The sequence below is a fragment of the Onychostruthus taczanowskii genome, unplaced genomic scaffold (genome assembly GCF_017590055.1).
Source record: "Onychostruthus taczanowskii isolate IOZ18803 unplaced genomic scaffold, ASM1759005v1 scaffold335, whole genome shotgun sequence".
NCBI lineage: Eukaryota > Metazoa > Chordata > Aves > Passeriformes > Passeridae > Onychostruthus > Onychostruthus taczanowskii.
Genome location: NW_024500739.1, coordinates 5490 through 32021, shown reverse-complemented (window position 1 = coordinate 32021; position 26532 = coordinate 5490). Strand labels below are relative to the sequence as shown.

The 26532-nt window shown below is 62.6% G+C and overlaps 1 protein-coding gene across 1 annotated transcript in view; it reads right to left on the bottom strand.

The window, feature by feature from the left end:
• Positions 1-26532, bottom strand: part of C3 (complement C3) — a 53994-nt gene that overhangs the window by 26202 nt on the left and 1260 nt on the right. The window contains exons 2-18 of the mRNA XM_041410772.1: positions 23661-23823; positions 23436-23568; positions 19960-20152; positions 16481-16640; positions 11695-11765; positions 11516-11610; positions 11339-11421; positions 11141-11231; positions 9669-9771; positions 8113-8233; positions 7214-7329; positions 5965-6111; positions 4016-4228; positions 3739-3933; positions 2759-2917; positions 1762-1891; positions 895-966 (exon numbers count right to left, since the gene is read on the bottom strand). Coding sequence (XP_041266706.1) covers positions 895-966; positions 1762-1891; positions 2759-2917; positions 3739-3933; positions 4016-4228; positions 5965-6111; positions 7214-7329; positions 8113-8233; positions 9669-9771; positions 11141-11231; positions 11339-11421; positions 11516-11610; positions 11695-11765; positions 16481-16640; positions 19960-20152; positions 23436-23568; positions 23661-23823 — 2245 coding nt within the window. The remainder of the gene's footprint in view (positions 1-894; positions 967-1761; positions 1892-2758; positions 2918-3738; positions 3934-4015; positions 4229-5964; positions 6112-7213; positions 7330-8112; positions 8234-9668; positions 9772-11140; positions 11232-11338; positions 11422-11515; positions 11611-11694; positions 11766-16480; positions 16641-19959; positions 20153-23435; positions 23569-23660; positions 23824-26532) is intronic.

The following is a 26532-nucleotide window of genomic DNA, read 5'->3' as shown; positions in this document are numbered from 1 at the left end:
GGGGGACATCCTGGTGGCTCTCAGGAATGGGGCCCTCGGGGGTGGGGGACATCCTGGTGGCTCTCAGGAATGGGGCCCTCGGGGGTGGGGGACATCCTGGTGGCTCTCAGGAATGGGGCCCTCGGGGGTGGGGGACATCCTGGTGGCTCTCAGGAATGGGGCCCTCGGGGGTGGGGGACATCCTGGTGGCTCTCAGGAATGGGGCCCTCGGGGGTGGGGGACATCCTGGTGGCTCTCAGGAATGGGGCCCTCGGGGGTGGGGGACATCCTGGTGGCTCTCAGGAATGGGGCCCTCGGGGGTGGGGGACATCCTGGTGGCTCTCAGGAATGGGGCCCTCGGGGGTGGGGGACATCCTGGTGGCTCTCAGGAATGGGGCCCTCGGGGGTGGGGGACATCCTGGTGGCTCTCAGGAATGGGGCCCTCGGGGGTGGGGGACATCCTGGTGGCTCTCAGGAATGGGGCCCTCGGGGGTGGGGGACATCCTGGTGGCTCTCAGGAATGGGGCCCTCGGGGGTGGGGGACATCCTGGTGGCTCTCAGGAATGGGGCCCTCGGGGGTGGGGGACATCCTGGTGGCTCTCAGGAATGGGGCCCTCGGGGGTGGGGGACATCCTGGTGGCTCTCAGGAATGGGGACATTGGTGCTGTGGGACACTCTGGTGGCCCTCTGGGATGTGGGAAACTCTGTTGGCTTTTTGGGACATGGGGACCTTGGAGGTGTGGGACACTCTGGTGGCCTTTGGGACAGCAGATGCTGCAGGACATGGGACACTGGTGTCCCTCAGGGTCCTGGGACAATTTAGCAGCCTCAGGGACAAGGAACACCCAGGTGACCTCGAGGACAAGGGGCACCCTGGTGACCCCTGGGGACAAGGGACATCCCAGTGCCACCTACCCTTGGTGCCCTTGTACTCGGCGAGTGCCAGCGAGCGGCGCTTGCGTTTGGCCGGCTGGGGACACTGGACCTCTGGGGACAGAGGGGACATTGGTCAGGACCCCAAAGTGTCCCACGTGTCACATCTCAAAGTTCAGGGTCACCTCCCCCATCCCTGAGGTGTCACCTCCCCATCCCTGAGGTGTCACACCCCTGAGGTGTCACCATCCCCATCTCCCTAAATGTCACCGCTCCCCTTCCTGAAGTGTCACATCCCTGGTCCCTGAGGTGCCACATGCTTCAAGTGCCCCATCCACCATCCCTGAGATGTCACCTCCCCCATCCCTGAGGTGCCACATGCTTGAAAGGTCGCCCCCAACACCCCTGCAACGTCCCCTCCCCCATCCCTGAGGTGTCACCTCCCCATCCCTGAGGGGTCACACCCCTGAGGTGTCACCATCCCCATCTCCCTAAATGTCACCGCTCCCATTCTTGAAGTGTCACATCCCTGGTCCCTGAGGTGCCACATGCTTCAAGTGCCACATCCACCATCCCTGAGATGTCACCTCCCCCATCCCTGAGGTGTCACCTCCCCATCCCTGAGGTGTCACACCCCTGAGGTGTCACCTCCCCCATCCCTGAGATGTCATCTTCTCTGTCCCTGACATGTCACCTCTCCCATCCCCAAGGTGTCACCTCCCCCATCCCTGAGGTGCCACATGTTTCAAGTGCCACGTCCACCATCCCTGAGATGTCACCTCCTCCAACCCCGAGGTGCCACCTCCTCCACCATCTCCTGTGGTGCCACCCCAAGGTGCCACCTCTGTGAGATGCCACCTCCCTGAGGTGCCACCCCCTGTCCCCGAGGTGCCACCCCAGCTGTCCCACCTGACCGCTGGGGCGTGGTGACCTTGACGCTGGTGGTCAGGCTCAGGCCAGCGTCCGCGAAGACCCCGACGTTGTCCCTGCCGCTGCCCGGCGTGCAGCCGATGTCACTTTTCTCCACCGTGTCCCAAACCTGCGCCCACAGGGGACAGCTGTGATGGCCACTGCCACCATCCAAGGACAGTGGGGACAGCTGTGATGGCCACTGCCACCATCCATGGACAGTGGGGACAGCTGTGATGGCCACTGCCACCATCCATGGACAGTGGGGACAGCTGTGACAGCCACTGCCACCATCCATGGACAGTGGGGACAGCTGTGACGGCCACTGCCACCATCCATTGACGGTGGGGACAGCTGTGATGGCCACTGCCACCACCCAAGGACGATGGGGACAGCTGTGACAGCCACTGCCACCATCCATGGACAGTGGGGACAGCTGTGACGGCCACTGCCAACATCCGGGGCCGAAGGGGACAGCTGTGATGGCCACTGCCACCACCCAGGGACAGCAGGACAGCCATGACGGCCACTGCCATCATCCATGGACAGTGGGTGTGACAGCCACTGCCACCATCCATGGACAGTGGGGACAGCTGTGATGGCCACTGCCACCATCCATGGATGATGGGGACAGCTATGATGGCTACTGCCACCACCCAGGGACAGCAGGACAGCCATGACGGCCACTGCCACCATCCAAGGACAGTGGGGACAGGGACAGTCGTGACGGCCACTGCCACCACCCAGGGATGATGGGGACAGTTGTGATGGCCATCACCAGGGGACAGCAGGGACAACCATGATGGTCACCACCAGGGGACAGCAGGGACAGGGGCAGCCTTGATGGCCACCACCAGGGGACAGCAAGGACAGGGACAACCTTGATGGCCACCACCAGGGGATGATGAGGACAGGGACAACTGTGATGGCCACCACCCAAGGATGCTGGAGATGGCCATGACCATCCCTTGGGGACATGGAGGACAGGGCCACCCACCCTGGTCTGGGTGAGTTTGTTCTTCCTGAGGACGAAGACCCCCTTGTCCACGGCCACCAGCCCCACGTGGGCCTTGTGGTCGCCCTCGATGCGCAGCCTCATGGGGGTCCCCGGCTCGTGCACACGGTTGTCACCTTCCGTCGCCCCCTTCACCACCAGCTGCCACAGACACAGGAGGTGACGTCACCAGGATGTCCCCAAAAGCCACGCTTGTCCCTCCCCCACCAGTGGAGACACCAAATTTGGACCTCCAGGGGCAGTTGATGGACATGTCTGGGCCATCACTGGGCCACCAGAGCCACCTGGGCCACCCAGGAGATATCCAAGCTCCTCATGGAGTGTCCAAAACCACACAAGTGACACCAAATCCCCACCAGGGGCCACTCAGGTCCCTCAATGTCCCCTCAAGCCCTTCCAAAGGTCCCCAAGGATCTTCAGGTCCCCCAAACCCTTCCAAAGGATCCCCAGATCCCTCAAGGACCTCCAGGTCCTTCAATGTCCCCCCCAAGCCCTTCAGGTGCCCCCTCAAGTCCCTCAAGGGCCCCCCAGGCTCATCCAAATGTCCTCCAGGTCCCTCAAGGGCCCCCAAGACTCCCAAGGACCTCCAAGGTCCCTCAAGGGCCCCCCAAGCCCCTCATGGACCTCCCAAACCCCTGAAGGGTCCCCCAAGCCCCTCAAAAGCCCACTCAATGCCACCCAAGTCCCTCATGGACCTCCCAGGCCCCTCAAGGACCTCCCAAGTCCCTCAAAAGTCCCCTCAAGGCCACCTAAACCCCTCAAGGACCTCCCAGGTCCCTCAAAGCCACCCAAGCCCCTCAAGGACCTCCAAACCCTTCAAGGGCCTCCAAGGTCCCTCAAGGACCCCCCAAACACCTCCAAGGCCTCCCAGACCCCTCAAAGACCACTCCAGCCACCACCAAGGCACATCCAATGTCTCCAAGACCCCTTTGACCCCCCTGGGAACACCGGGGGACACTCACAGTGCCCATGCAGGTGTCCTTGACGTCCACCCAGACGGAGTCGGCCACGATCTCGCCGGGCAGGACGTAGTAGTAGGCCACGATGCGGAAGGACGGGATGAGCTCCGGCGTCACCGGCAGGGTCATGGTCACCAAGCTCTGGCCGGCCTCGTGCCGCTGCCGGCCGGCTCGGACGATGCGTCCCTTGGTCATGATCTGCCAGAAACCCAAGCTTGCTGGCCTCCTGGACGTCCAGGTGGTCAAGCTGGAGGACCATGGGTCAACCACGGGTACCCACCAGGTAGGTGAAGAACGGGACGGAGTTGCGGACGTCGTTGTTGCTGGTCTTGAGGTGGAAGTTCACGGCCAGGTTGTCCCCGGGCTGCAGCTCGGTGGCGGCCACCGCCAGGTGCAGGAAGTTGCCTGAGCCGGCCTGGCTGCGATAGGCCTGGGCCGTCATCTGCCGCGAGGCCTGGCGCTCTGGTGGCAGCCCCGCCTGGGCCGTCCGCACCTGGGACAGGTGACACGGTGGCACTCGGTCAGCGGGGAGGGATGTGGGCCTGGGTGGGGTCAGCGTGGAGCGCTTGGCCACCATAGAGGTTCCATAGAGGTCTTGGCCATCATGGAGGGCTTGGCCATCACAGAGGGCTTGGCCACCATAGAGGTTTCATACAGGTTTTGGCCACCAGAGAGGTCTTGGCCACCATGGAGGTCTTGGCCATCACAAAGGTCTTGGCCACTATAGAGGTTCCACAGAGGTCTTGGCGACCACAGAGGTCTTGGCCACCATGGAGGTTTTGGCCGTCATGGAGCTCTTGGCCACCATAGAGGTCTTGGCCATTGTGGAGGTGTGTTGGTTATCATGGAGATTTTGGCCACTATGGATGCCTTGGCCACCATAGAGGTCTTGGCCACCACAGAGGTCTTGGCCATCATGAAGGTCTTGGCCACCATAGAGGTTTTGGCCATTGTGGAGGTGTGTTGGTCATCATGAAGGCCTTGGCCATCATGGAGGCCTTGGCCATCATGGAGGCCTTGGCCATCATGGAGGTCTTGGCCATCATGGACGTGTGTTGGTCATCATGGAGGTCTTGGCCACCATAGAGTTCTTGGCCATCATGGATGTGTGTTGGTCATCATGGAGACCTTGGCCACTATGGAAGTCTTGGCCACCATGGAGGTCTTGTCTGTCATGGTCTCCCTGGTGCCCTGGTCCTTGGTGACCCTCTCCATGGTCAAACTGACCATCTGCTACCTTGGATGTCTTGGCCACTCAACCACCATGGTCCCTCTGACCTTGTCCCTTGGCCACCCTCAATGTCTTGGCCACTTTTGTCTCCCTGGCTTTGACCATCCCATTCCTGGTCACTGGTCACCCTGGCCACATGCCACCATGGACAACTGACCACTGTGGACACCTCCACAGGCCTCTTTGACACCTGGTCCTTGGTCACTCTCATGTCTTGGTCAACCCAATTGAGTTGACCACCATGGTCAGCCTGACCGAGGTTGTCCTTGTCCTTGGCCAATGGTGACCAGGATAGCCCCGTTCCTTGGTCACTCTGGACATCTCAGCCACCTCAACCCCCCAGTCCTTGGTCACTCTGGACATCTTGACCACCACAGTCAACTCAACCATGGGGTGACCTTGGCCATCCTGGCATTTGGCCAATGATGAGTGACCACAATGACCCTTGACCGCCATGGATGTCCAGCCCATCCTGGTCCCCAGTCCTGCTGTCCTGACCCTTGGACATTCCAGGGGTCACTCCGGCCATCTCAGCCACCTCAACCCCCCGGCCCTTGGTCACTCGGGACACCTTGACCACCACAGTCACCTCAACCACGGGGTGACCTCGTTTTTTGGCCAATGATGAGTGACCACGATAACCCTTGACCGCCATGGATGTCCAGCCCATCCTGGTCCCCAGTCCTGCTGTCCTGACCCTTGGTCATCACAACCATGGGTCACTCTGGACATCTCAGCCACCTCAACCCCCCGGCCCTTGGTCCCTCTGGACACCTTGACCACCACAGTCACATCAATCAGGGGGTGACCTCGGCCATCCTGGCTTTTGGCCAATGATGAGTGACCACAATGACCCTTCATCACCACGGATGTCCAGTCCATCCTGGTCCCCTGTCCTGCTGTCCTGACCCTTGGACATCCCAGGGGTCACTCCGGCCATCTCAGCCACCTCAACCCCCTGGGCCACCCCATCGGAGGTGACACCTGGTGACACTCACGGTGATGGGGACGCTGTCCTTGTTGGCTGGCATGTTGAGGACCAGCCTGGCCGTGCCATCGCGCTGTGTGGCCACCTGGCCCTGGAAGCCATCGGCCTGGACGGTGACACGCGGCGCCGGGGACTGGTCGGGGTTGGTGACATAAACCTGGAGGGGACACCGGGGGACGTGGGGACATTACGTGGGAAGGGGTGGTTGCACTGGGAGGGGACACTGGGAAGGGGTGGTGGCATCAGAAAGGGATGGTGGCACTGGGAAGGGACACTGAGAAGGGGTGGTGGCACCGGGAAAGGGTTGTGGCACTGGGAAGGGACAATGACACTGGGAATGGGTGGTGGCACCGGGAAGGAGTGGTGGCACTGGGAGGGGACACTGGGAATGAGTGGTGGCACCGGGAAGGAGTGGTGGCACTGGGAGGGGACACTGGGAGTGGGTGGTGGCCGGGAAGGAGTGGTGTGGCACTGGGAGGGGACACTGGGAGTGGGTGGTGGCACTGGGAAGGGGTGGTGGCACTGGGAAGGGACAGTGGGAAGGGGTGGTGGCACCAGGAAAGGGTCGTGACACTGGGAGGGGACAATGATACTGGGAAGGGTTGGTGGCACTGGGAGGGGACACTGGGAATGAGTGGTGGCACCGGGAAGGAGTGGTGGCACTGGGAGGGGACACTGGGAGTGGGTGGTGGCACTGGGAAGGAGTGGTGGCACTGGGAGGGGACACTGGGAATGGGTGGTGGCACTGGGAAGAGATGGTGGCATTGGGAAGGGACACTGGGAAGGGGTGGTTGCAGTGGGAAGGGTTGGTGGCACTGGGAGGGGACACTGGGAAGGGGTGGTGGCACCAGGAAGGGTGGTGGCACCAGGAAGGGTGGTGGCACCAGGAAGGGTGGTGGCACCAGGAAGGGTGGTGGCACCAGGAAGGGTGGTGGCACCAGGAAGGGTGGTGGCACCAGGAAGGGTGGTGGCACCAGGAAGGGTGGTGGCACCAGGAAGGGTGGTGGCACCAGGAAGGGTGGTGGCACCAGGAAGGGTGGTGGCACCAGGAAGGGGTGGTGGCACTGGGAAGGGACACTGGCACCAGGAAGTGCCACCCCAGTGACACAGGGACAGCCCACGGTCCCCAGCCCCTCTCAGGTGACACAGGGACATCACCCAGAGACCAACTTCTCCTCCACCCCTGTCCCCATCCCAGGCCACCCCGTGGGTCCCGTGCCACCCCCCTGGGCCACCGCTGTCCCCAAGGTGTCACCAACCGTGAGGTCAAAGGGCATCCCCGGCTTGAAGTACTTGGGGGTGTGGGTGAAGTGGATGCTGTAGGGCGACGTCACGATCGGGATGCCACCGCGCTGGGCCTCCACCATGTCACTGCCTGTGGGGACACCGCGGTGGCCGTGTCACCTGGGTCCCTGTCCCCCACCCCAGGTGTCCTGCCATTCTCACTGTCCCCCTGCAACCCATCATGTCACTGCCTGCGGGGACACCGCGGTGGCCGTGTCACCTGGGTCCCTGTCCCCACCCTAGGTATCCCTCCATCCTCACTGTCCCCCTGCCACCCTCCATGTCACTGCCTGCGGGGACACCGCGGTGGCCGTGTCACCTGGGTCCCTGTCCCCCACCCCAGGTGTCCTGCCATTCTCACTGTCCCCCTGCAACCCATCATGTCACTGCCTGCGGGGACACCGCGGTGGCCGTGTCACCTGGGTCCCTCTCCCCACCCCAGGTGTCCTGCCATTCTCACTGTCCCCCTGCCACCCATGTCACTGCCTGCGGGGACACCACGGTGGCCGTGTCACCTGTGGCCAGGGCTCCCTGTCCCCTGCCCAGACGGGTGGCCCCAGATGTCCCCCCCCATCATCGCTGTCCCCAACCCCGCATGTCCCCAGACTCACACCACTGCTGTCCCCAATCTGTCCCCCCATGTCCCCCCTGTCCCCACCAGTCCCCTGTGTCCCCTGGATTCCTCCACTGTCCCTGTCCCCCCATGTCCCCTTGCTGTCCCTGTCCCCCTGTGTCCCCACATGTCCCCCCACCGTCCCCACTGTCCCCTGGATTCCTCCACAGTCCCTGTCCCCCATGTCCCCCCGGCATCCCTGTCCCCAATGTCCCGCCATGCCCCATGTGTGCCCCATGTCCCCCGCGTCCCCGCGCAGACCTGACTCGGTGATGACGGTGACAGTGACATAGAGGGAGTGTCCCACGAGCTCCTGGGGGTTGGGGAAGCGCTCGCGCAGGTGAGCCATGGACAGCACGGCCTCGGCGTCACCGTCCTGCACCTGGGGACATGGGTGGGGACAGGGTTAGGGACAGCAGAGGGACAGCACGGCCTTGGCGTCACCATCCTGCACCTGGGGATCTGGGGACATGGGTGGGGACAGGGTTAGGGACAGCAGGGGGACAGCACGGCCTCGGTGTCACCGTCCTGAACCGGGGGACCCGGGGACATGGGTGGGGACAGGGTTAGGGACAGCACGGGGACAGCACGGCCTCGGTGTCACCGTCCTGAACCGGGGGACATGGGGACACGGGTGGGGACAGGGTTAGGGACAGCAGGGGAACAGCATGGCCTCGGCGTCACCGTCCTGCACCTGGGGACACGGGTGGGGACAGGGTTAGGGACAGCAGGGGGACAGCACGGCCTTGGCGTCACCATCCTGCACCTGGGGACCCGGGGACATGGGTGGGGACAGGGTTAGGAGAGGGTTAGGGACAGCACAGGGACAGCACGGCCTCGGCGTCACCGTCCTGAACCGGGGGACATGGGGACATGGGTGGGGGCAGGGTTAGGGACAGCAGGGGAACAGCATGGCCTCGGCGTCCCCGTCCTGCACCTGGGGACCCGGGGACACGGGTGGGGACAGGGTTAGGAGAGGGTTAGGGACAGCACAGGGACAGCATGGCCTCGGGGGCACCGTCCTGAACCAGGGGACATGGGGACACGGGAGGGGACAGGGGTAGGGACAGCAGGGGGACAGCACAGGGACAGCATGGCCTCGGTGTCACCGTCCTGAACCAGGGGACATGGGGACACGGGTGGGGACAGGGTTAGGAGAGGGTTAGGGACAGCACAGGGACAGCACGGCTTTGGTGTCACCGTCCTGAACCTGGGGACACGGGTGGGGACAGGGTTAGGGACAGCAGGGGGACAGCACAGGGACAGCATGGCCTCGGTGTCACCGTCCTGAACCAGGGGACATGGGGACACGGGTGGGGACAGGGTTAGGAGAGGGTTAGGGACAGCACAGGGACAGCACGGCTTTGGTGTCACCGTCCTGAACCTGGGGACACGGGGACATGGGTGGGGACAGGGTTAGGAGAGGGTTAGGGACAGCACAGGGACAGCACGGCTTTGGTGTCACCGTCCTGAACCTGGGGACACGGGGACACGGGTGGGGACAGGGTTGGGGACAGGGTTGGGGACAGGGTTGGGGACACAGTTGGGGACAGGCATAGGGATGGGGACAGGGACAATGCCAGAGTTGGAGACAGGGACAGTGCCAGGCTCACCGGGACAGGCTTGAGGACAAGGACAGTGCCAGGGTTGGGGACAGTGACAGTGCCAGGGGCAGGGACAGTGCCAGGCTCACCGGGACAGGGTTGGGGACAGTGACAGTGACAGTGACAGTGCCAGGGTTGGGGACAGTGACAGTGACAGTGACAGTGCCAGGCTCACGCGCACCGGGTTGGGGACAGTGACAGTGCCAGGCTCACCAGGACGCGCTGCAGTGACTGGGGAATGCTCTTCTTCTCGTCGTCCACCATGACCCCGAAGAGGACAAAGGCCGTCCCCTCCACGCGCTTCCCGTACAGGTACCTGGGGACAGCCACCATGCCACCGTGTCACTGTGCCACCGTGTCAGTGTGTCACCGTGTCAGTGTGGTCACCGTGTCACTGTGTCACCCTGTCATCCTGTCACCGTCACCCTGTCACTGTGTCACTGTGTCACTGTGTCCCCCTGTCACCGTGTCACTGTGTCCCTCTGTCACTGTGTCACCGTGTCCCCTGCACATCCCCATTACAGCCATTCCTGTACCCACAGGCACCTGGGGACAGCCACCCTGTCACCGTGTCACTGTGTCACCATGTCACCGTGTCACCGTGCCACCATGTCACCATGTCACTGTGTCAGTGTGTCACCGTGTCACTGTGTCACCCTGTCATCCTGTCACTGTCACCCTGTCACTGTGTCACTGTGTCCCCTGCACATCCCCATTACAGCCATTCCTGTCCCCACAGCCACCATGTCACTGTGTCACCCTGTCACCCTGTCACCCTATCCCTGTGTCACCATGTCACTCTGTCACCATGTCCCATCCTGCCACCCCTGTCCCTGTCATCCCATCTTTGCTGCCACCACCACCAATGTCATCGTGTCCCCATGTCCCCATCCTGCCACCCCTGTCCCTGTCATCCCATCCCTGCCACCACCAATGTCACCCCATTGTCCCCATGTCCCCATCCTGCCACCCCTGTCCCTGTCATCCCATCCCTGCCACCACCAATGTCACCCCATTGTCCCCCTGTCCCCATCCCACCACCCCATCTCTGTCATCCCATCCCTGCCACCACCAATGTCACCGTGTCCCCATGCCACCCCATCTTTTGTGTCACTGTGTCACCCTGTCATCCTGTCACTGTCACCCTGTCACTGTGTCACTGTGTCCCCTGCACATCCCCATTACAGCCATTCCTGTCCCCACAGCCACCATGTCACTGTGTCACCCTGTCACCCTGTCACCCTATCCCTGTGTCACCATGTCACTCTGTCACCATGTCCCATCCTGCCACCCCTGTCCCTGTCATCCCATCTTTGCTGCCACCACCACCAATGTCATCGTGTCCCCATGTCCCCATCCTGCCACCCCTGTCCCTGTCATCCCATCCCTGCCACCACCAATGTCACCCCATTGTCCCCATGTCCCCATCCCGCCACCCCATCTTTGTCATCCCATCCCTGCCACCACCAATGTCACCCCATTGTCCCCATGTCCCCATCCTGCCACCCCATCTCTGCTATCCCATCTCTGCCACCACCGATGTCCCATGTCACCCCGTGTCCCCCTCCACCCTCCACGTGCCACCCCCAGGGACAGCAGCCGAGCACAGCTGTCCCCCGTCCCCTACGCAGGTGTGACCCCAAAGGGGACACTTTTGTCCCCAAAAAGGGACATTTTGGGGTCACCTGGCCAGGATGGACACCCGGAAATCCGCCTGGCGGTCGATGTACAGGAACTTCTCCTCGGGATCCACGGACACCTCAAAGCTCGGCAGCACTGCGGGGTGACAACGGTGACACCGGTGACATCGGTGACATGGTGACACCGCCACCCCTTGGGGACAGTCCCCGATGTCCCCAAGGCCACCCCCAGCCCTCACCCACCGTATTCCTTGACCTCGAATTGGGCGCTGAAATCCTGATCCGGGGAATCCTCGAATTTGGCCGAAATTGTCCACATGCCCAAGCTGGGGGAGGTGACAGGGAGGTGACAGGGAGGTGACAGGGAGGTGACAGCGCCGGGGGTGTCCCCAAGCCACCGCGGGGGACGGCGACACCCACCTGACGACCTCGGGCAGGTTGTGGTTGATGGTCAGGATCCCATTTTTGGTCGGGGACGAGACCGGGACTTGTTTGATGATGACGTTGTCGGGCGTCTGAGGGGACACGCGCAGTGTCACCCGTGTCACCCGTGTCACCCTGTGCCACCCCTGTGCCACCTGTCACCCCAGGGCACTCACCTTGACCTCCACGATGACCGTCTTGGCTACCGGCTGCATGAGGTGGCCCACGGTGAAGAGGCGGCAGAGCACTGGGAGGGGACACAGGGGACAAAGTGAGAGGGGACACGGGACAAGGTGAGGGGGGACACAGGGGACAAGGTGAGGGACAAGGTGAGGGGGGACAGGGGACAAGGTGAGGGGACACAGGGGACAAGGTGAAGGGACAAGGTTTGGGGACACGGGACAAGGTGAGGGGACAAGGGACAAGGTGAGGGGGGACAAGGACAGGGTAGGTACACAGGGGACAAGGTGAGGGGACACAGGGGACAAGGTGAGGGGACACAGGACAAGGTGAGGGGACAAGGTGAGGGGACACAAGGGACAAGTGAGAAGGGACACAGGGGACAAGGTGAGGGAGGACAAGGGGACAAGGTGAGAGGGGACACAGGGGACAAGGTGAGAGGTGACACAGGGGACAAGTGAGGGGACAGGGGACAAGGTGAGGGGACAAGGTGAGGGGACACAAGGGACAAGTGAGAAGGGACACAGGGGACAAGGTGAAGGGGACACAGGGGACAAGGTGAGAGGGGACACAGGGGACAAGGTGAGAGGTGACACAGGGGACAAGTGAGGGGACAGGGGACAAGGTGAGGGGACAAGGTGAGGGGACACAAGGGACAAGTGAGAAGGGACACAGGGGACAAGGTGAGGGAGGACAAGGGGACAAGGTGAGAGGGGACACGGGATGAGGTGAGGGGACAAGGGACAAGGTGAGCACAGGGATGGGGGCACTGGGGACTGAGAGGGGACAAGGACAAGGTGGGGACACAAGGGACAAGGTGAGAGGGGACACGTGGGGACAGCCAGCACTGAGAGGGGACACAGGGGACAATGTGAGGGGACATGTGGGGACAATGTGAGCAGGGACAGGGCAGGGACACTGCGTCCCACTGGGGACATCACGGGGAGGTCCCCAAATGGGTGACACTGGCACTCCAAGGCGCCACCATCGCCCTGAGGTGTCACAGAAGGGTGACACAGCACCCCGAGGTGTCCCCAGCCCTCCGAGGTGTCACAGGGAGGTGCCACCAGCACCCCGAGGTGTCCCCAACCCCCCACGGTGTCCCCAACCCTCAAGGTGTCCCTGCACCCTGAGATGTCCCCACGCCTGTGATGTCCCCACAATGTCCCCATCCCCTCGGTGTCCCCACAGTGTTGCCACCCCCGTGGTGTCCCCAGCTGTCCCCGCAGTGTCCCCGCGATGTCCCTGCAGTGTCCCTGCGGTGTCCCCACGGTGTCCCCAGGTGTCCCCAGATGCGCTCACTGGTGGCCCCAGCAGTATCCCCACACCTGTGATGTCCCCACAGTGTCCCCATCCCCTCAATGTCCCCACAGTGTCGCCCTCCCCGCAGTGTCCCCGCGATGTCCCTGCAGTGTCCCTGCGGTGTCCCCACGGTGTCCCCAGGTGTCCCCACTCATGCATCAGTGGCCCTGGCAGTGTCCCAGCACTGCGAGGTGTCCCCATGCCTGTGATGTCCCCACAGTGTCCCCATCCCCTCAATGTCCCCACAGTGTCACCCTCCCCATGGAGTCCCCACGGTGTCCCCAGGTGTCCCCAGCTGTCCCCGCAGTGTCCCTGTGGTATCCCCAGCTGTCCCTGCGGTGTCCCCGCCATGTCCCTCTGGTGCCCCTGGTTGTCCCCAGCTGTCCCCGCAGTGTCCCCAGCTGTCCCCAGCTGTCCCCTCAGTGTCCCCACGGTGTCCCCGGTTGTCCCCAGCTGTCCCTGTGGTATTCCCAGCTGTCCCCACATTGTCCCTGGATGTCCCTAGCTGTCTCTGCAGTGTCCCTGTGGTGTTCCCACCTGTCCCCGCATTGTACCTGGATGTCCCTAGCTGTCCCTGCGGTGTCCCTGTGGTGTCCCCGGTTGTCCCCAGCTGTCCCTGTGGTATTCCCAGCTGTCCCCGCATTGTCCCTGGATGTCCCCAGCTGTCCCTGCGGTGTCCCTGCAGTGTCCCCGCTTGTCCCCAGGTGTCCCTGAAGTGTCCCTGTGGTATCCCCAACTGTTCCCGCGGTGTCCCCGATTGTCCCCAACTGTCCCTGCAGTGTCCCTGCAGTGTCCCCGGTTGTCCCCAGCTGTCCCTATGGTGTTCCCATCATGTCCCCACGGTGTCCCTGGATGTCCCCAGCTGTCCCTGTGGGTGTTCCCAGCTGTCCCCACGGTGTCCCTATGGTGTTCCCAGCTGTCTCCGCGCTGTCCCCGGTTGTCCCCAGCTGTCCCCGCGGTGTCCCTAGCTGTCCCTGCAGTGTCCCTGAGGTGTCCCTGCAGTGTCCCTGCAGTGTCCCCGCTTGTCCCCAGCTGTCCCCGCGGTGTCCCCGCGGTGTCCCCAGCTGTCCCTGCAGTGTCCCCAATTGTCCCCAGCTGTCCCAGCACTGAGAGGGGACACAGGGGACAATGTGAGGGGACATGTGGGGACAATGTGAGCAGGGACAGGGCAGGGACACTGCGTCCCACTGGGGACATCACGGGGAGGTCCCCAAATGGGTGACACTGGCACTCCAAGGCGCCACCATCGCCCTGAGGTGTCACAGAAGGGTGACACAGCACCCCGAGGTGTCCCCAGCCCTCCGAGGTGTCACAGGGAGGTGTCACCAGCACCCCGAGGTGTCCCCAACCCCCCACGGTGTCCCCAACCCTCAAGGTGTCCCTGCACCCTGAGATGTCCCCACGCCTGTGATGTCCCCACAATGTCCCCATCCCCTCGGTGTCCCCACAGTGTTGCCACCCCCGTGGTGTCCCCAGCTGTCCCCGCAGTGTCCCTGGGTGTCCCCAGGTGTCCCCAGATGCGCTCACTGGTGGCCCCAGCAGTATCCCCACACCTGTGATGTCCCCACAGTGTCCCCATCCCCTCGGTGTCCCCACAGTGTTGCCCCCCCCGTCGTGTCCCCAGCTGTCCCCGCAGTGTCCCTGGGTGTCCCCAGGTGTCCCCAGATGCGCTCACTGGTGGCCCCAGCAGTATCCCCACACCTGTGATGTCCCCACAGTGTCCCCATCCCCTCAATGTCCCCACAGTGTCGCCCTCCCCGCAGTGTCCCCGCGATGTCCCTGGATGTCCCTGCAGTGTCCCTGCGGTGTCCCCACGGTGTCCCCAGGTGTCCCCACTCATGCATCAGTGGCCCTGGCAGTGTCCCAGCACTGCAAGGTGTCCCCATGCCTGTGATGTCCCCACAGTGTCCCCATCCCCTCAATGTCCCCACAGTGTCACCCTCCCCATGGAGTCCCCAGCTGTCCCCGCAGTGTCCCTGTGGTATCCCCAGCTGTCCCTGCGGTGTCCCCGCCATGTCCCTCTGGTGCCCCTGGTTGTCCCCAGCTGTCCCCGCAGTGTCCCCAGCTGTCCCCAGCTGTCCCCTCAGTGTCCCCACGGTGTCCCCGGTTGTCCCCAGCTGTCCCTGTGGTATTCCCAGCTGTCCCCGCATTGTCCCTGGATGTCCCTAGCTGTCCCTGCAGTGTCCCTGTGGTGTCCCCAGCTGTCCCTGCGGTGTCCCTTCAGTGTCCCCGGTTGTCCCCAGCTGTCCCTGCGGTGTCCCCGCTTGTCCCCAGGTGTCCCTGAAGTGTCCCTGTGGTATCCCCAACTGTTCCCGCGGTGTCCCCGATTGTCCCCAACTGTCCCTGCAGTGTCCCTGCAGTATCCCCAGCTGTCCCCGTGGTGTCCCTGCGGTGTCCCCGCTTGTCCCCAGGTGTCCCTGAAGTGTCCCTGTGGTATCCCCAACTGTTCCCGCGGTGTCCCCGATTGTCCCCAACTGTCCCTGCAGTGTCCCTGCAGTGTCCCCGGTTGTCCCCAGCTGTCCCTATGGTGTTCCCATCATGTCCCCACGGTGTCCCTGGATGTCCCCAGCTGTCCCTGTGGTGGTTCCCAGCTGTCCCCACGGTGTCCCTATGGTGTTCCCAGCTGTCTCCGCGCTGTCCCCGGTTGTCCCCAGCTGTCCCCGCGGTGTCCCTAGCTGTCCCTGCAGTGTCCCTGAGGCGTCCCTGCAGTGTCCCTGCAGTGTCCCCGGTTGTCCCCAGCTGTCCCTGTGGTGTCCCCAGATGTCCCCGATTGTCCCCAGCTGTCCCCGCGGTGTCCCCGCGGTGTCCCCAGCTGTCCCTGCAGTGTCCCTGCAGTATCCCCAGCTGTCCCTGCAGTGTCCCCGCGGTGTCCCCAGCTGTCCCCACGGTGTCCCTGCGGTGTCCCCAGCTGTCCCTGTGGTGTCCCCAGATGTCCCCAGCTGTCCCTGCAGTATCCCCAGCTGTCCCTGTGGTGTCCCCAGCTGTCCCCAGCTGTCCCTGCAGTATCCCCAGCTGTCCCTGTGGTGTCCCCAGCTGTCCCCAGCTGTCCCTGCAGTATCCCCAGCTGTCCCTGTGGTGTCCCCAGCTGTCCCCAGCTGTCCCTGCAGTATCCCCAGCTGTCCCTGCAGTGTCCCTGCAGTGTCCCCAGCTGTCCCCGTGGTGTCCCCGCGGTGTCCCCAGCTGTCCCTGTGGTGTCCCCAGCTGTCCCCAGCTGTCCCTGCAGTATCCCCAGCTGTCCCTGCAGTGTCCCTGCAGTATCCCCAGCTGTCCCTGCGGTGTCCCCGCGGTGTCCCCGCAGTGTCCCCAGCTGTCCCTGTGGTGTCCCCAGCTGTCCCCAGCTGTCCCTGCAGTATCCCCAGCTGTCCCTGCAGTGTCCCTGCAGTGTCCCCAGCTGTCCCCGCGGTGTCCCCACGGTGTTCCCGGTTGTCCCCAGCTGTCCCCGCTTGTCCCCGCGGTGTCCCCGTGTCCCCGCGCGCTCACCGGTGCTCCCCGGGGTGTAGATGGGCTTGTCGGTCTGCACGAAGATGTGGCCGCTCTGCGGGGACACCAGCAGCACCTTCTCCAGTGTCACCGCGGCCACCCGCGCCGTCACCGTCACAAACTGCTTCCCCTGCGCCTGCGGCAGTGCCTTGGCCGGCACCTGGGGGACAGGGACAGTGGGGACATCCATGGGGACAGGGACACTGGGGACAACCAGAGGGACAGGGACAGTGGGGACATCCAGAGGGACAGGGACACTGGGGACATGCAAGGGGACAGGGGACATCCACTGGGAGAGGGACATTGAGGACAGGGGGCGTCCAGAGGGGCAGGGGACATTGGGGACATCCACGGGGACACGGCACACTGGGGACAGGGGACACTGGGGACACCTGTGGGGAGAGGGGACAATGGGAACATCCAGAGGGGCAGGGGACAATGGGAACATCCAGAGGGGCAGGGGACATTGGGGACATCCACGGGGACAGGGCACACTGGGGACACCTGTGGGGAGAGGGGACACTGGGGACATCCATGGGGACAGGAGACAATGGGAACATCCATGGGGACTGGGGACACTGGGGACAGGGGACTTTGGGGACAGGGGACATTGGGGACATCCAAGGGGACAGGGACACTGGGGACATCTGCGGGGAGATGTGACCACACCCCACGGACACCAGGAGTGACCACCCCATGGACACCAGGAGTGGGGACCCTGGGGACAGGGACAATGGGGACATCCGCGGGGACAGGGACAGTGGGGACATCCATGGGGACAGGGACAGTGGGGACATCCAGAGGGACAGGGACAATGGGGACATGCATGGGGACAGGGGACAGTGGGGACATGCATGGGGACAGGGGACAGTGGGGACACCTGCGGGGACAGGGACACTGGGGACATCCAGAGGGACAGGGACAGTGGGGACATCCACGGGGAGAGGGACAATGGGTACATCTACGGGGACAGGGGACATTGGGGACAGGGACAGTGGGAACATCCACAGGGACAGGGGACACTGGGGACATGCAAGGGGACAGGGGACATCCACTGGGAGAGGGACATTGAGGACAGGGGGCGTCCAGAGGGGCAGGGGACATTGGGGACATCCACGGGGACAGGGCACACTGGGGACACCTGTGGGGAGAGGGGACACTGGGGACATCCATGGGGACAGGAGACAATGGGAACATCCATGGGGACTGGGGACACTGGGGACAGGGGACTTTGGGGACAGGGGACATTGGGGACATCCAAGGGGACAGGGACACTGGGGACATCTGCGGGGAGATGTGACCACACCCCACGGACACCAGGAGTGACCACCCCATGGACAGCAGGAGTGACCATCCCACGGACACCAGGAGTGACCACCCCATGGACAGCAGGAGTGACCATCCCACGGACACCAGGAGTGACCATCCTATGGACACCAGGAGTGACCACCCCATGGACAGCAGGAGTGACCATCCCACGGACACCAGGAGTGACCACCCCATGGACACCAGGAGTGACCATCCCACGGACACCAGGAGTGACCATCCCAAGGACACCAGGAGTGACCACCCTATGGACACCAGGAGTGACCATCCCAAAGACACCAGGAGTGACCACACCATGGACACCAGGAGTGACCATCCAAGGACACCAGGAGTGACCATACCCCACGGACACCAGGAGTGACCACCCTCTGTCCCCACCCCCCGGACATTCCCCACCCCCGCTCAGGGTTCAGTTTCCGTTTCCCATCCAGGGCAGTGACCGCTGGGACAATGACTGGTGGCGGTCACCACGGGGTGGTGACAGTGACCAGAGCAGGGTGACAGTGACTACCGGGTAGTGACAGTGACCAGAGCGGGGTGACAGTGACCAGAGGGGGGTGACAGTGACCAGAAGGGGGTGGTGACAGTGACCAGAGGGGGGTGACAGTGACATGGGGGTGGTGACAGTGACCAGGGGAGGGTGGCAGTGACCAGAGGGGGATGGTGGCAGCAACCAGAGGGTGGTGACAGTGACCAGAGCGGGTTGACAGTGACAGAGGACAGTGACAGTGCCCAGGGGACAGTGACAGTGACATGGGGGTGGTGACAGTGACCAGGGGAGGGTGGCAGTGACCAGAGGGGGATGGTGGCAGCAACCAGAGGGTGGTGACAGTGACCAGAGCGGGTTGACAGTGACAGAGGACAGTGACAGTGCCCAGGGGACAGTGACAGTGACATGGGGGTGGTGACAGTGACCAGGGGAGGGTGGCAGTGACCAGAGGGGGATGGTGGCAGCAACCAGAGGGTGGTGACAGTGACCAGAGCGGGTTGACAGTGACAGAGGACAGTGACAGTGCCCAGGGGACAGTGACAGTGACATGGGGGTGGTGACAGTGACCAGGGGAGGGTGGCAGTGACCAGAGGGGGATGGTGGCAGCAACCAGAGGGTGGTGACAGTGACCAGAGCGGGTTGACAGTGACAGAGGACAGTGACAGTGCCCAGGGGACAGTGACAGTGACATGGGGGTGGTGACAGTGACCAGGGGAGGGTGGCAGTGACCAGAGGGGGATGGTGGCAGCAACCAGAGGGTGGTGACAGTGACCAGAGCGGGTTGACAGTGACAGAGGACAGTGACAGTGCCCAGGGGACAGTGACAGTGACATGGGGGTGGTGACAGTGACCAGGGGAGGGTGGCAGTGACCAGAGGGGGATGGTGGCAGCAACCAGAGGGTGGTGACAGTGACCAGAGCGGGTTGACAGTGACAGAGGACAGTGACAGTGCCCAGGGGACAGTGACAGTGACATGGGGGTGGTGACAGTGACCAGGGGAGGGTGGCAGTGACCAGAGGGGGATGGTGGCAGCAACCAGAGGGTGGTGACAGTGACCAGAGCGGGTTGACAGTGACAGAGGACAGTGACAGTGCCCAGGGGACAGTGACAGTGACATGGGGGTGGTGACAGTGACCAGGGGAGGGTGGCAGTGACCAGAGGGGGATGGTGGCAGCAACCAGAGGGTGGTGACAGTGACCAGAGCGGGTTGACAGTGACAGAGGACAGTGACAGTGCCCAGGGGACAGTGACAGTGACATGGGGGTGGTGACAGTGACCAGGGGAGGGTGGCAGTGACCAGAGGGGGATGGTGGCAGCAACCAGAGGGTGGTGACAGTGACCAGAGCGGGTTGACAGTGACAGAGGACAGTGACAGTGCCCAGGGGACAGTGACAGTGACATGGGGACGGTGACAGTGCCCAGGGGAGGGTGCCAGTGACATGGGGACGGTGACAGTGCCCAGGGGAGGGTGCCAGTGACATGGGGACGGTGACAGTGCCCAGGGGAGGGTGCCAGTGACAAGAGGGCAGTGACAGTGCCCAGGGGAGGGTGCCAGTGACATGGGGACGGTGACAGTGCCCAGGGGACGGTGACAGTGCCCAGGGGACAGTGACAGTGACATGGGGACGGTGACAGTGCGCAGGGGAGGGTGCTGCCAGCCTACCTTGATGGTGGCCGCGGCCATCATGCCCTGGGCCGGGCTCAGCGCCACGCGGCTCTGGAACAGGACCTGGCGCTTCTGCGGGAAGTCCTGCACCAGCAGCGAGGCCTCGGCGGCCGCGCTCAGCCCCGGCGCCTCCAGCACCACCTGCTCGTCCGCCTCCAGCCGCAGCACCGCCGGCGTCACCATGGTCACCCTGGGGACACCACCGGCTGGCACCGGGCGCCGGGGGGACAGCGCCCGGAAACCGCGAAATCTGTCCCTAAAGGAGCTTGGGGACCTCAGAAACACCAAAATCTGTCCCTAAAGGAGCTTGGGGACCTCAGAAACCCCAAAATCTGTCCCTAAAGGAGCTTGGGGACCTCAGAAACACCAAAATCTGTCCCTAAAGGAGCTTGGGGACCTCAGAAACCCCGAAATCTGTCCCCACAGAGCCCTGGGAACCTCAGAGCAACCAGAAACCCCAAAATCTGTCCCCAAACAGCTTGGGGAGCTCAGAAACTCCAAAATCTGTCCCTAAAGCAGCTTGGGGACCTCAGAAACCCCGAAATCTGTCCCCAAAACAGCTTGGGGACTTCAGAAACCCCAATATCTGTCCTGATATCACCTTGGGGACCTCAGAAACCCCAAAATCTGTCCTGATATCACCCTGGGGACCTCACAGGTCACAAAAACTCCAAAATCTGTCCCAAAACACCTTGGGGACCTCAGAGCACCCAGAAACCACAAAATCTGTCCCCAAAGCACCCATGGGGACCTCAGAAACCCCAAAATCTGTCCCAATATCACATTGGGAACTTGGGGACCTCAGAGCACCCAGAAACCACAAAATCTGTCCCTAAAGCAGCTTGGGGGGCCTCAGAAACCCCAAAATCTGTCCCCACAAAACCTTGGGGACCTCAGAAACTCCAAAATCTGTCCCAATATCACCTTGAGAACCTCACAGCACCCAGAAACCCCAAAATCTTTCCCCAAACAGCTTGGGGACCTCAGAAACCCCAAAATCTGTCCCTAAAGGAGCTTGGGGACCTCAGAAACCCCAAAATCTGTCCCAATATCACATTGGGAACCTCAGAGCACCCAGAAACCCCAAAATCGGTCCCCAAAACTCCTTGGGGACCTCAGAGCACCCAAACCCCAAGAATCTGTCCCCAAAGCACCCATGGGTGGGGGGGTCCCATAAAAGGGGATTCCATGGGGGTCCCACGGGTGGATGGAGGGGGTCCCATGGTTTGGGGGGGTCCCATAGGTGGGGAGTCCCAAAAAAGGGGATTCCCTGGGGGTCCCATGGGTGAGGGTGCCATGGATGAGGGTGGGGTGGGGGTCCCATGGGTGGGGTAGGTTTGGTCCCCCTGGACCTGGACACCTGGGTCCATCCTGAGACCCCTGAAAGGTCCTGGACACCCTCCTGGACCCCTGGTGGGACCTGGACACCTGGATCTGCACACCTGGGTGACCCCTGATGGGTCCTGGGTGACCTCCAGGACCTTTGGTAGGACCTTAGACACCTGGATCTGCACACCTGGGTGACCCCGGGTAGGACCTGGACACCTGAGTGACTCCTGAAAGGACCTGGGTGACCTCCTGGACCTTTGGTAGAACCTGGACACTTTGGGCCCACCCTGGACCTGGACACCTGGATCCATCCTGAGACTCCTGGTAGGACCTGAGTGACCTCCTGGACCCCTGGCAGGACCTGGACACTTGGGTCACCTGCTGGGCCTGGACATCTTGGTCCATCCTGAGACCCCTGAAAGGACCTGGGTGACCTCCAGGACCCCTGGTGCCACCTGGACACCTGCATCCATCCTGAGACCCCTGAAAGGTCCTGAATGACCTCCAGGACCCCTGGTAGGACCTTAGACACCTGGATCTGCACACCTGGGTGACTCCTGAAAGGACCTGGGTGGTCTCCTGGACCCCTGGTGGGATTTGCACACCCGGGTGACCCCTGAAAGGACCTGGGTGACCTCCTGGAGCTTTGGTAGGACCTGGACACCTGGATCTGCACACCTGGGTGACTCCTGAAAGGACCTGGGTGGTCTCCTGGACCCCTGGTGGGATTTGCACACCCGGGTGACCCCTGAAAGGACCTGGGTGACCTCCTGGAGCTTTGGTAGGACCTGGACACCTGGATCTGCACACCTGGGTGACTCCTGAAAGGACCTGGGTGGTCTCCTGGACCCCTGGTGGGATTTGCACACCCTACCTGGGTCCATCCTGAGACCCCTGAAAGGACCTGGGTGGCCTCCTGGAGCTTTGGTAGGACCTGGACACCTGGATCTGCACACCTGGGTGACCCCTGAAAGGTCCTGGGTGACCTCCAGGACCCCTGGTGGGACCTGGACACTTGGGGTCCACCCTGGACCTGGACACCTGCGTCCATCCTGAGACCCCTGAAAGGATCTGGGTGACCTCCTGGACCCCTGGTAGGACCTTAGACACCTGAGTGACCCCTGAAAGGACCTGGGTGACCTCCTGGAGCTTTGGTAGGAGCTGGATGCTTGGGGTCCATCTGGACCTGGACACCTGGGTCCATCCTGAGACCCCTGAAAGGTCCTGGACACCCTCCTGGACCCCTGGTGGGACCTGGACACCTGGATCTGCACACCTGGGTGACCCCTGATGGGTCCTGGGTGACCTCCAGGACCTTTGGTAGGACCTTAGACACCTGGATCTGCACACCTGGGTGACCCCTGGTAGGACCTGGACACCTGAGTGACCCCTGAAAGGACCTGGGTGACCTCCTGGAGCTTTGGTAGAACCTGGACACTTTGGGCCCACCCTGGACCTGGACACCTGGATCCATTCTGAGACTCCTGGTAGGACCTGAGCGACCTCCTGGACCCCTGGTAGGACCTGGACAATTGGGTCACCTCCTGGGCCTGGACACGTTGGTCCATCCTGAGACCCCTGAAAGGTTCTGGGTGACCTCCAGGACCCCTGGTGCGACCTGGACACCTGGATCTGCACACCTGAGTGACCCCTGATGGGTCCTGGGTGACCTGGACTCCTGGTAGGACCTGACACCTGGATCTGCACACCTGGGTGACCCCTGAAAGGACCTGGGTGGCCTCCTGGAGCTTTGGTAGCACCTGGCCACCTGCATCTGCACACCTGAGTGACCCCTGAAAGGTCCTGGGTGACCTCCAGGACCCCTGGTGGGACCTGGACACTTGGGGTCCACCCTGGACCTGGACACGTGGGTTCATCCTGAGACCCCTGAAAGGTCCTGGAGACCCTCCTGGACCCCCTGGGCCACCTGGACCCCTTGGGCCACCATGTCTAGACCACCAGGACCCTCCTGTGACCTTGTCCCATCTCCAAGCCCCAGAAGCCCAGATCCCCCCCATGTCCCCCGTTTGTCCCCTTGTCACCACCACCGCCGTGGTGGCAGCTCCTCCCTGGTGCCACCACCGTGACAGGAACCACCCAGGAGCCACCACCCCGGGCCCAGTTCCCGTTGTCCCTCGCGGCACCTCCGGGGCGCAGGCGCGCCACCTCCGTCGTCCCCTGTGTCACCTCCGGGGCGCAGGCGTGTGACACTCCTGCCACCCTGCAGGCCGGGCCACCAGCGCTGACCACGCCAGGAGGTCCACCAGGCCACCGGACCTCCTCCAGCCGCGGGGGAAGCAGGAGAAGGAGCCCCTCGGGATCATCCGGACGTGGCGGTGGGACGGGGACCGACATTTGTCACTTGTCACCGGTGGCGGCCCCACGGGGCCCCAGCGCCTCCGGTTCCTCCCTTTCCTGGGGGGAAGGGACCTCCCGCGCCGTGGGAGGTGCCCCAGAAGCGTTTGGAGGTGCTGAGGTTTCTCCAGGGGTCATCCAGGGGTCATCCAGTGGCTCCTCGCTGGATGTGAGGTCCTGCCAAGGCCGCACAAGGCAGGGCCTCACCTGGTGCTGCTGCTCTGGACAGGAGTGGTGATATTGGGATCCCATCTCCAGCGGGATCTCACCTCCACCAGGATCCCATCTCCACCAGGATCTCACCTCCACCGGGATCTCACCTCCATTGGGATCTCACCTCCATTGGGATCTCATATCCACCGGGATCTCACCTCTCCTGGGATCTCACCTCCATTGGGATCTCACCTCCACCGGGATCTCACCTCCATTGGGATCTCACCTCCACCGGGATCTCACCTCTCCTGGGATCTCATCTCCACCAGGATCTCACCTCCACTGGGATCTCATCTCCACCAGGATCTCATCTCCACTGGGATCCCATCTCCACCAGGATCTCACCTCCACCGGGATCTCACCTCCACTGGGATCCCATCTCCACCAGGATCTCACCTCTCCTGGGATCTCATCTCCACCAGGATCTCACCTCCATTGGGATCCCATCTCCACCAGGATCTCACTTCCATTGGGATCTCACCTCCATTGGGATCTCATATCCACCGGGATCTCACCTCTCCTGGGATCGCACCTCTCCTGGGATCTCACATCCATCAGGATCTCATCTCCACCGGGATCTCACCTCCATTGGGATCTCATCTCCACCAGGATCTCATCTCCACCAGGATCTCACCTCCATCAGGATCCCATCTCCACCGGGATCCCATCTCCATCAGCTCCTGGCCAGAAGTTGATGATTGGACCCTCTTCCATCGACTCCTCTGCAGAAGTTTATCCTGCCGGGACCCACCTCCACAGGAGTTCACCCCACCAGGACCCACCTCCATCGGCTCCTTCCCAGAAATTCATCCTGCCAGGACCCACCTCCACTGAGGTTCATCCTGCCAGGACCCAGCTCCACCAGTTGCTCCATTTAAGTTCATCCCACCAGGACCCACCTCCATCGGCTCCTTCCCAGAAATTCATCCCACCAGGACCCACCTCCCCAGAATTCATCCCGCCAGGACCCACCTCCACAGAAATTCATCCTGCCAGGAGCCACCTCCCCGGAATTCATCCTGCCAGGACCCAGCTCCATTGACATCCATTCCACCGGGACCCACCTCCCCAAGAATTCACCCCACTAGGACCCACCTCCCCAGGAATTCACCCCACCAGGACCCATCTCCCCAGAAATTCACCTCACCAGGACCCACCTCCCCAGAAATTCACCTCACCAGGACCCACCTCCCCAGAAATTCACCTCACCAGGACCCACCTCCCTCCCCAGAATTCACCCCACCAGGACCCACCTCCACAGAAGTTCATCCCACTAGGACAAAACTCCCCAGAATTCACTTCACCGGGACCCACCTCCCCAGGAATTCACCCCACCGGGACCCACCTCCCCAGGAATTCACCCCACCGGGACCCACCTCCACCGTCTCGTCCCCGTGTCCTCATGGAGGTGTGGCGCCAATGTGCGCACTGGCTGGTGGCCGCGCGCGTCCTGCCCGCGGGACACCGGGCCAGCAGCCCCGGGGGACAGGTGTGGGACCTGGCGCAGGCGCTGCGCGACGGGGTCCTGCTGTGCCACCTCCTCAACGCCCTCCTGCCCCGCGCCGTGCCACCCCGCGACATCTGTCCCCGGCCACAGATGTCACAGGTGAGACACGAGGTGGGGACAGGGCGGGGCTGGGCCAGGGAGGGACACGAGGGGTGTGACAATGACGGTGACAGTGGTGGGTGATGGGGACAATGGGGATGGGGACATTGATGGTGGTAGTGGTGGGTGATTGGGCCAATGGGGGTGGGGACATTGATGGTGATGATGGTGAGTGATGGGGACAATGGGGATGGGGACATTGATGGTGACAATGGTGGGTGATGGGGACAATGGAAATGGGGACGTTGATGGTGACAATGATGGTGATATTGATGGTGACAATGATGGGGACATTGATGGTGACAATGGTGAATGATGGGGACAATGGGGATGGGGACATTGATGGTGACAATGGTGGGTGATGGGGACAATGGGGATGGGGACATTGATGGTAACAATGGTGGGTGATGGGGACAATGGGGATGGGGACATTGATGGTGACAATGGTGGGTGATGGGGACAATGGGGATGGGGACATTGATGGTAACAATGGTGGGTGATGGGGACAATGGGGATGGGGACATTGATGGTGACAATGGTGAGTGATGGGGACAATGGGGATGGGGACATTGATGGTGGTAGTGGTGGGTGATGGGGACAATGGGGATGGGGACGTTGATGGTGACAATGGTGAGTGATGGGGACGATGAGGATGGGGACATTGATGGTGGTGGTGGTGGGTGATGGGGACAATGGGGATGGGGACATTGATGGTGACAATGGTGGGTGATGGGGACAATGGGGACGGGGACATTGATGGTGATGATGGTGGGTGATGGGGACAATGGGGATGGGGACATTGATGGTGACAATGGTGGGTGATGGGGACAATGGGGACGGGGACATTGATGGTGATGATGGTGGGTGATGGGGACAATGTGGATGGGGACATTGATGGTGACAATGGTGGGTGATGGGGACAATGGGGATGGGGACATTGATGGTGACAATGGTGGGTGATGGGGACAATGGGGACGGGGACATTGATGGTGATGATGGTGGGTGATGGGGACAATGGGGATGGGGACATTGATGGTGACAATGGTGGGTGATGGGGACAATGGGGA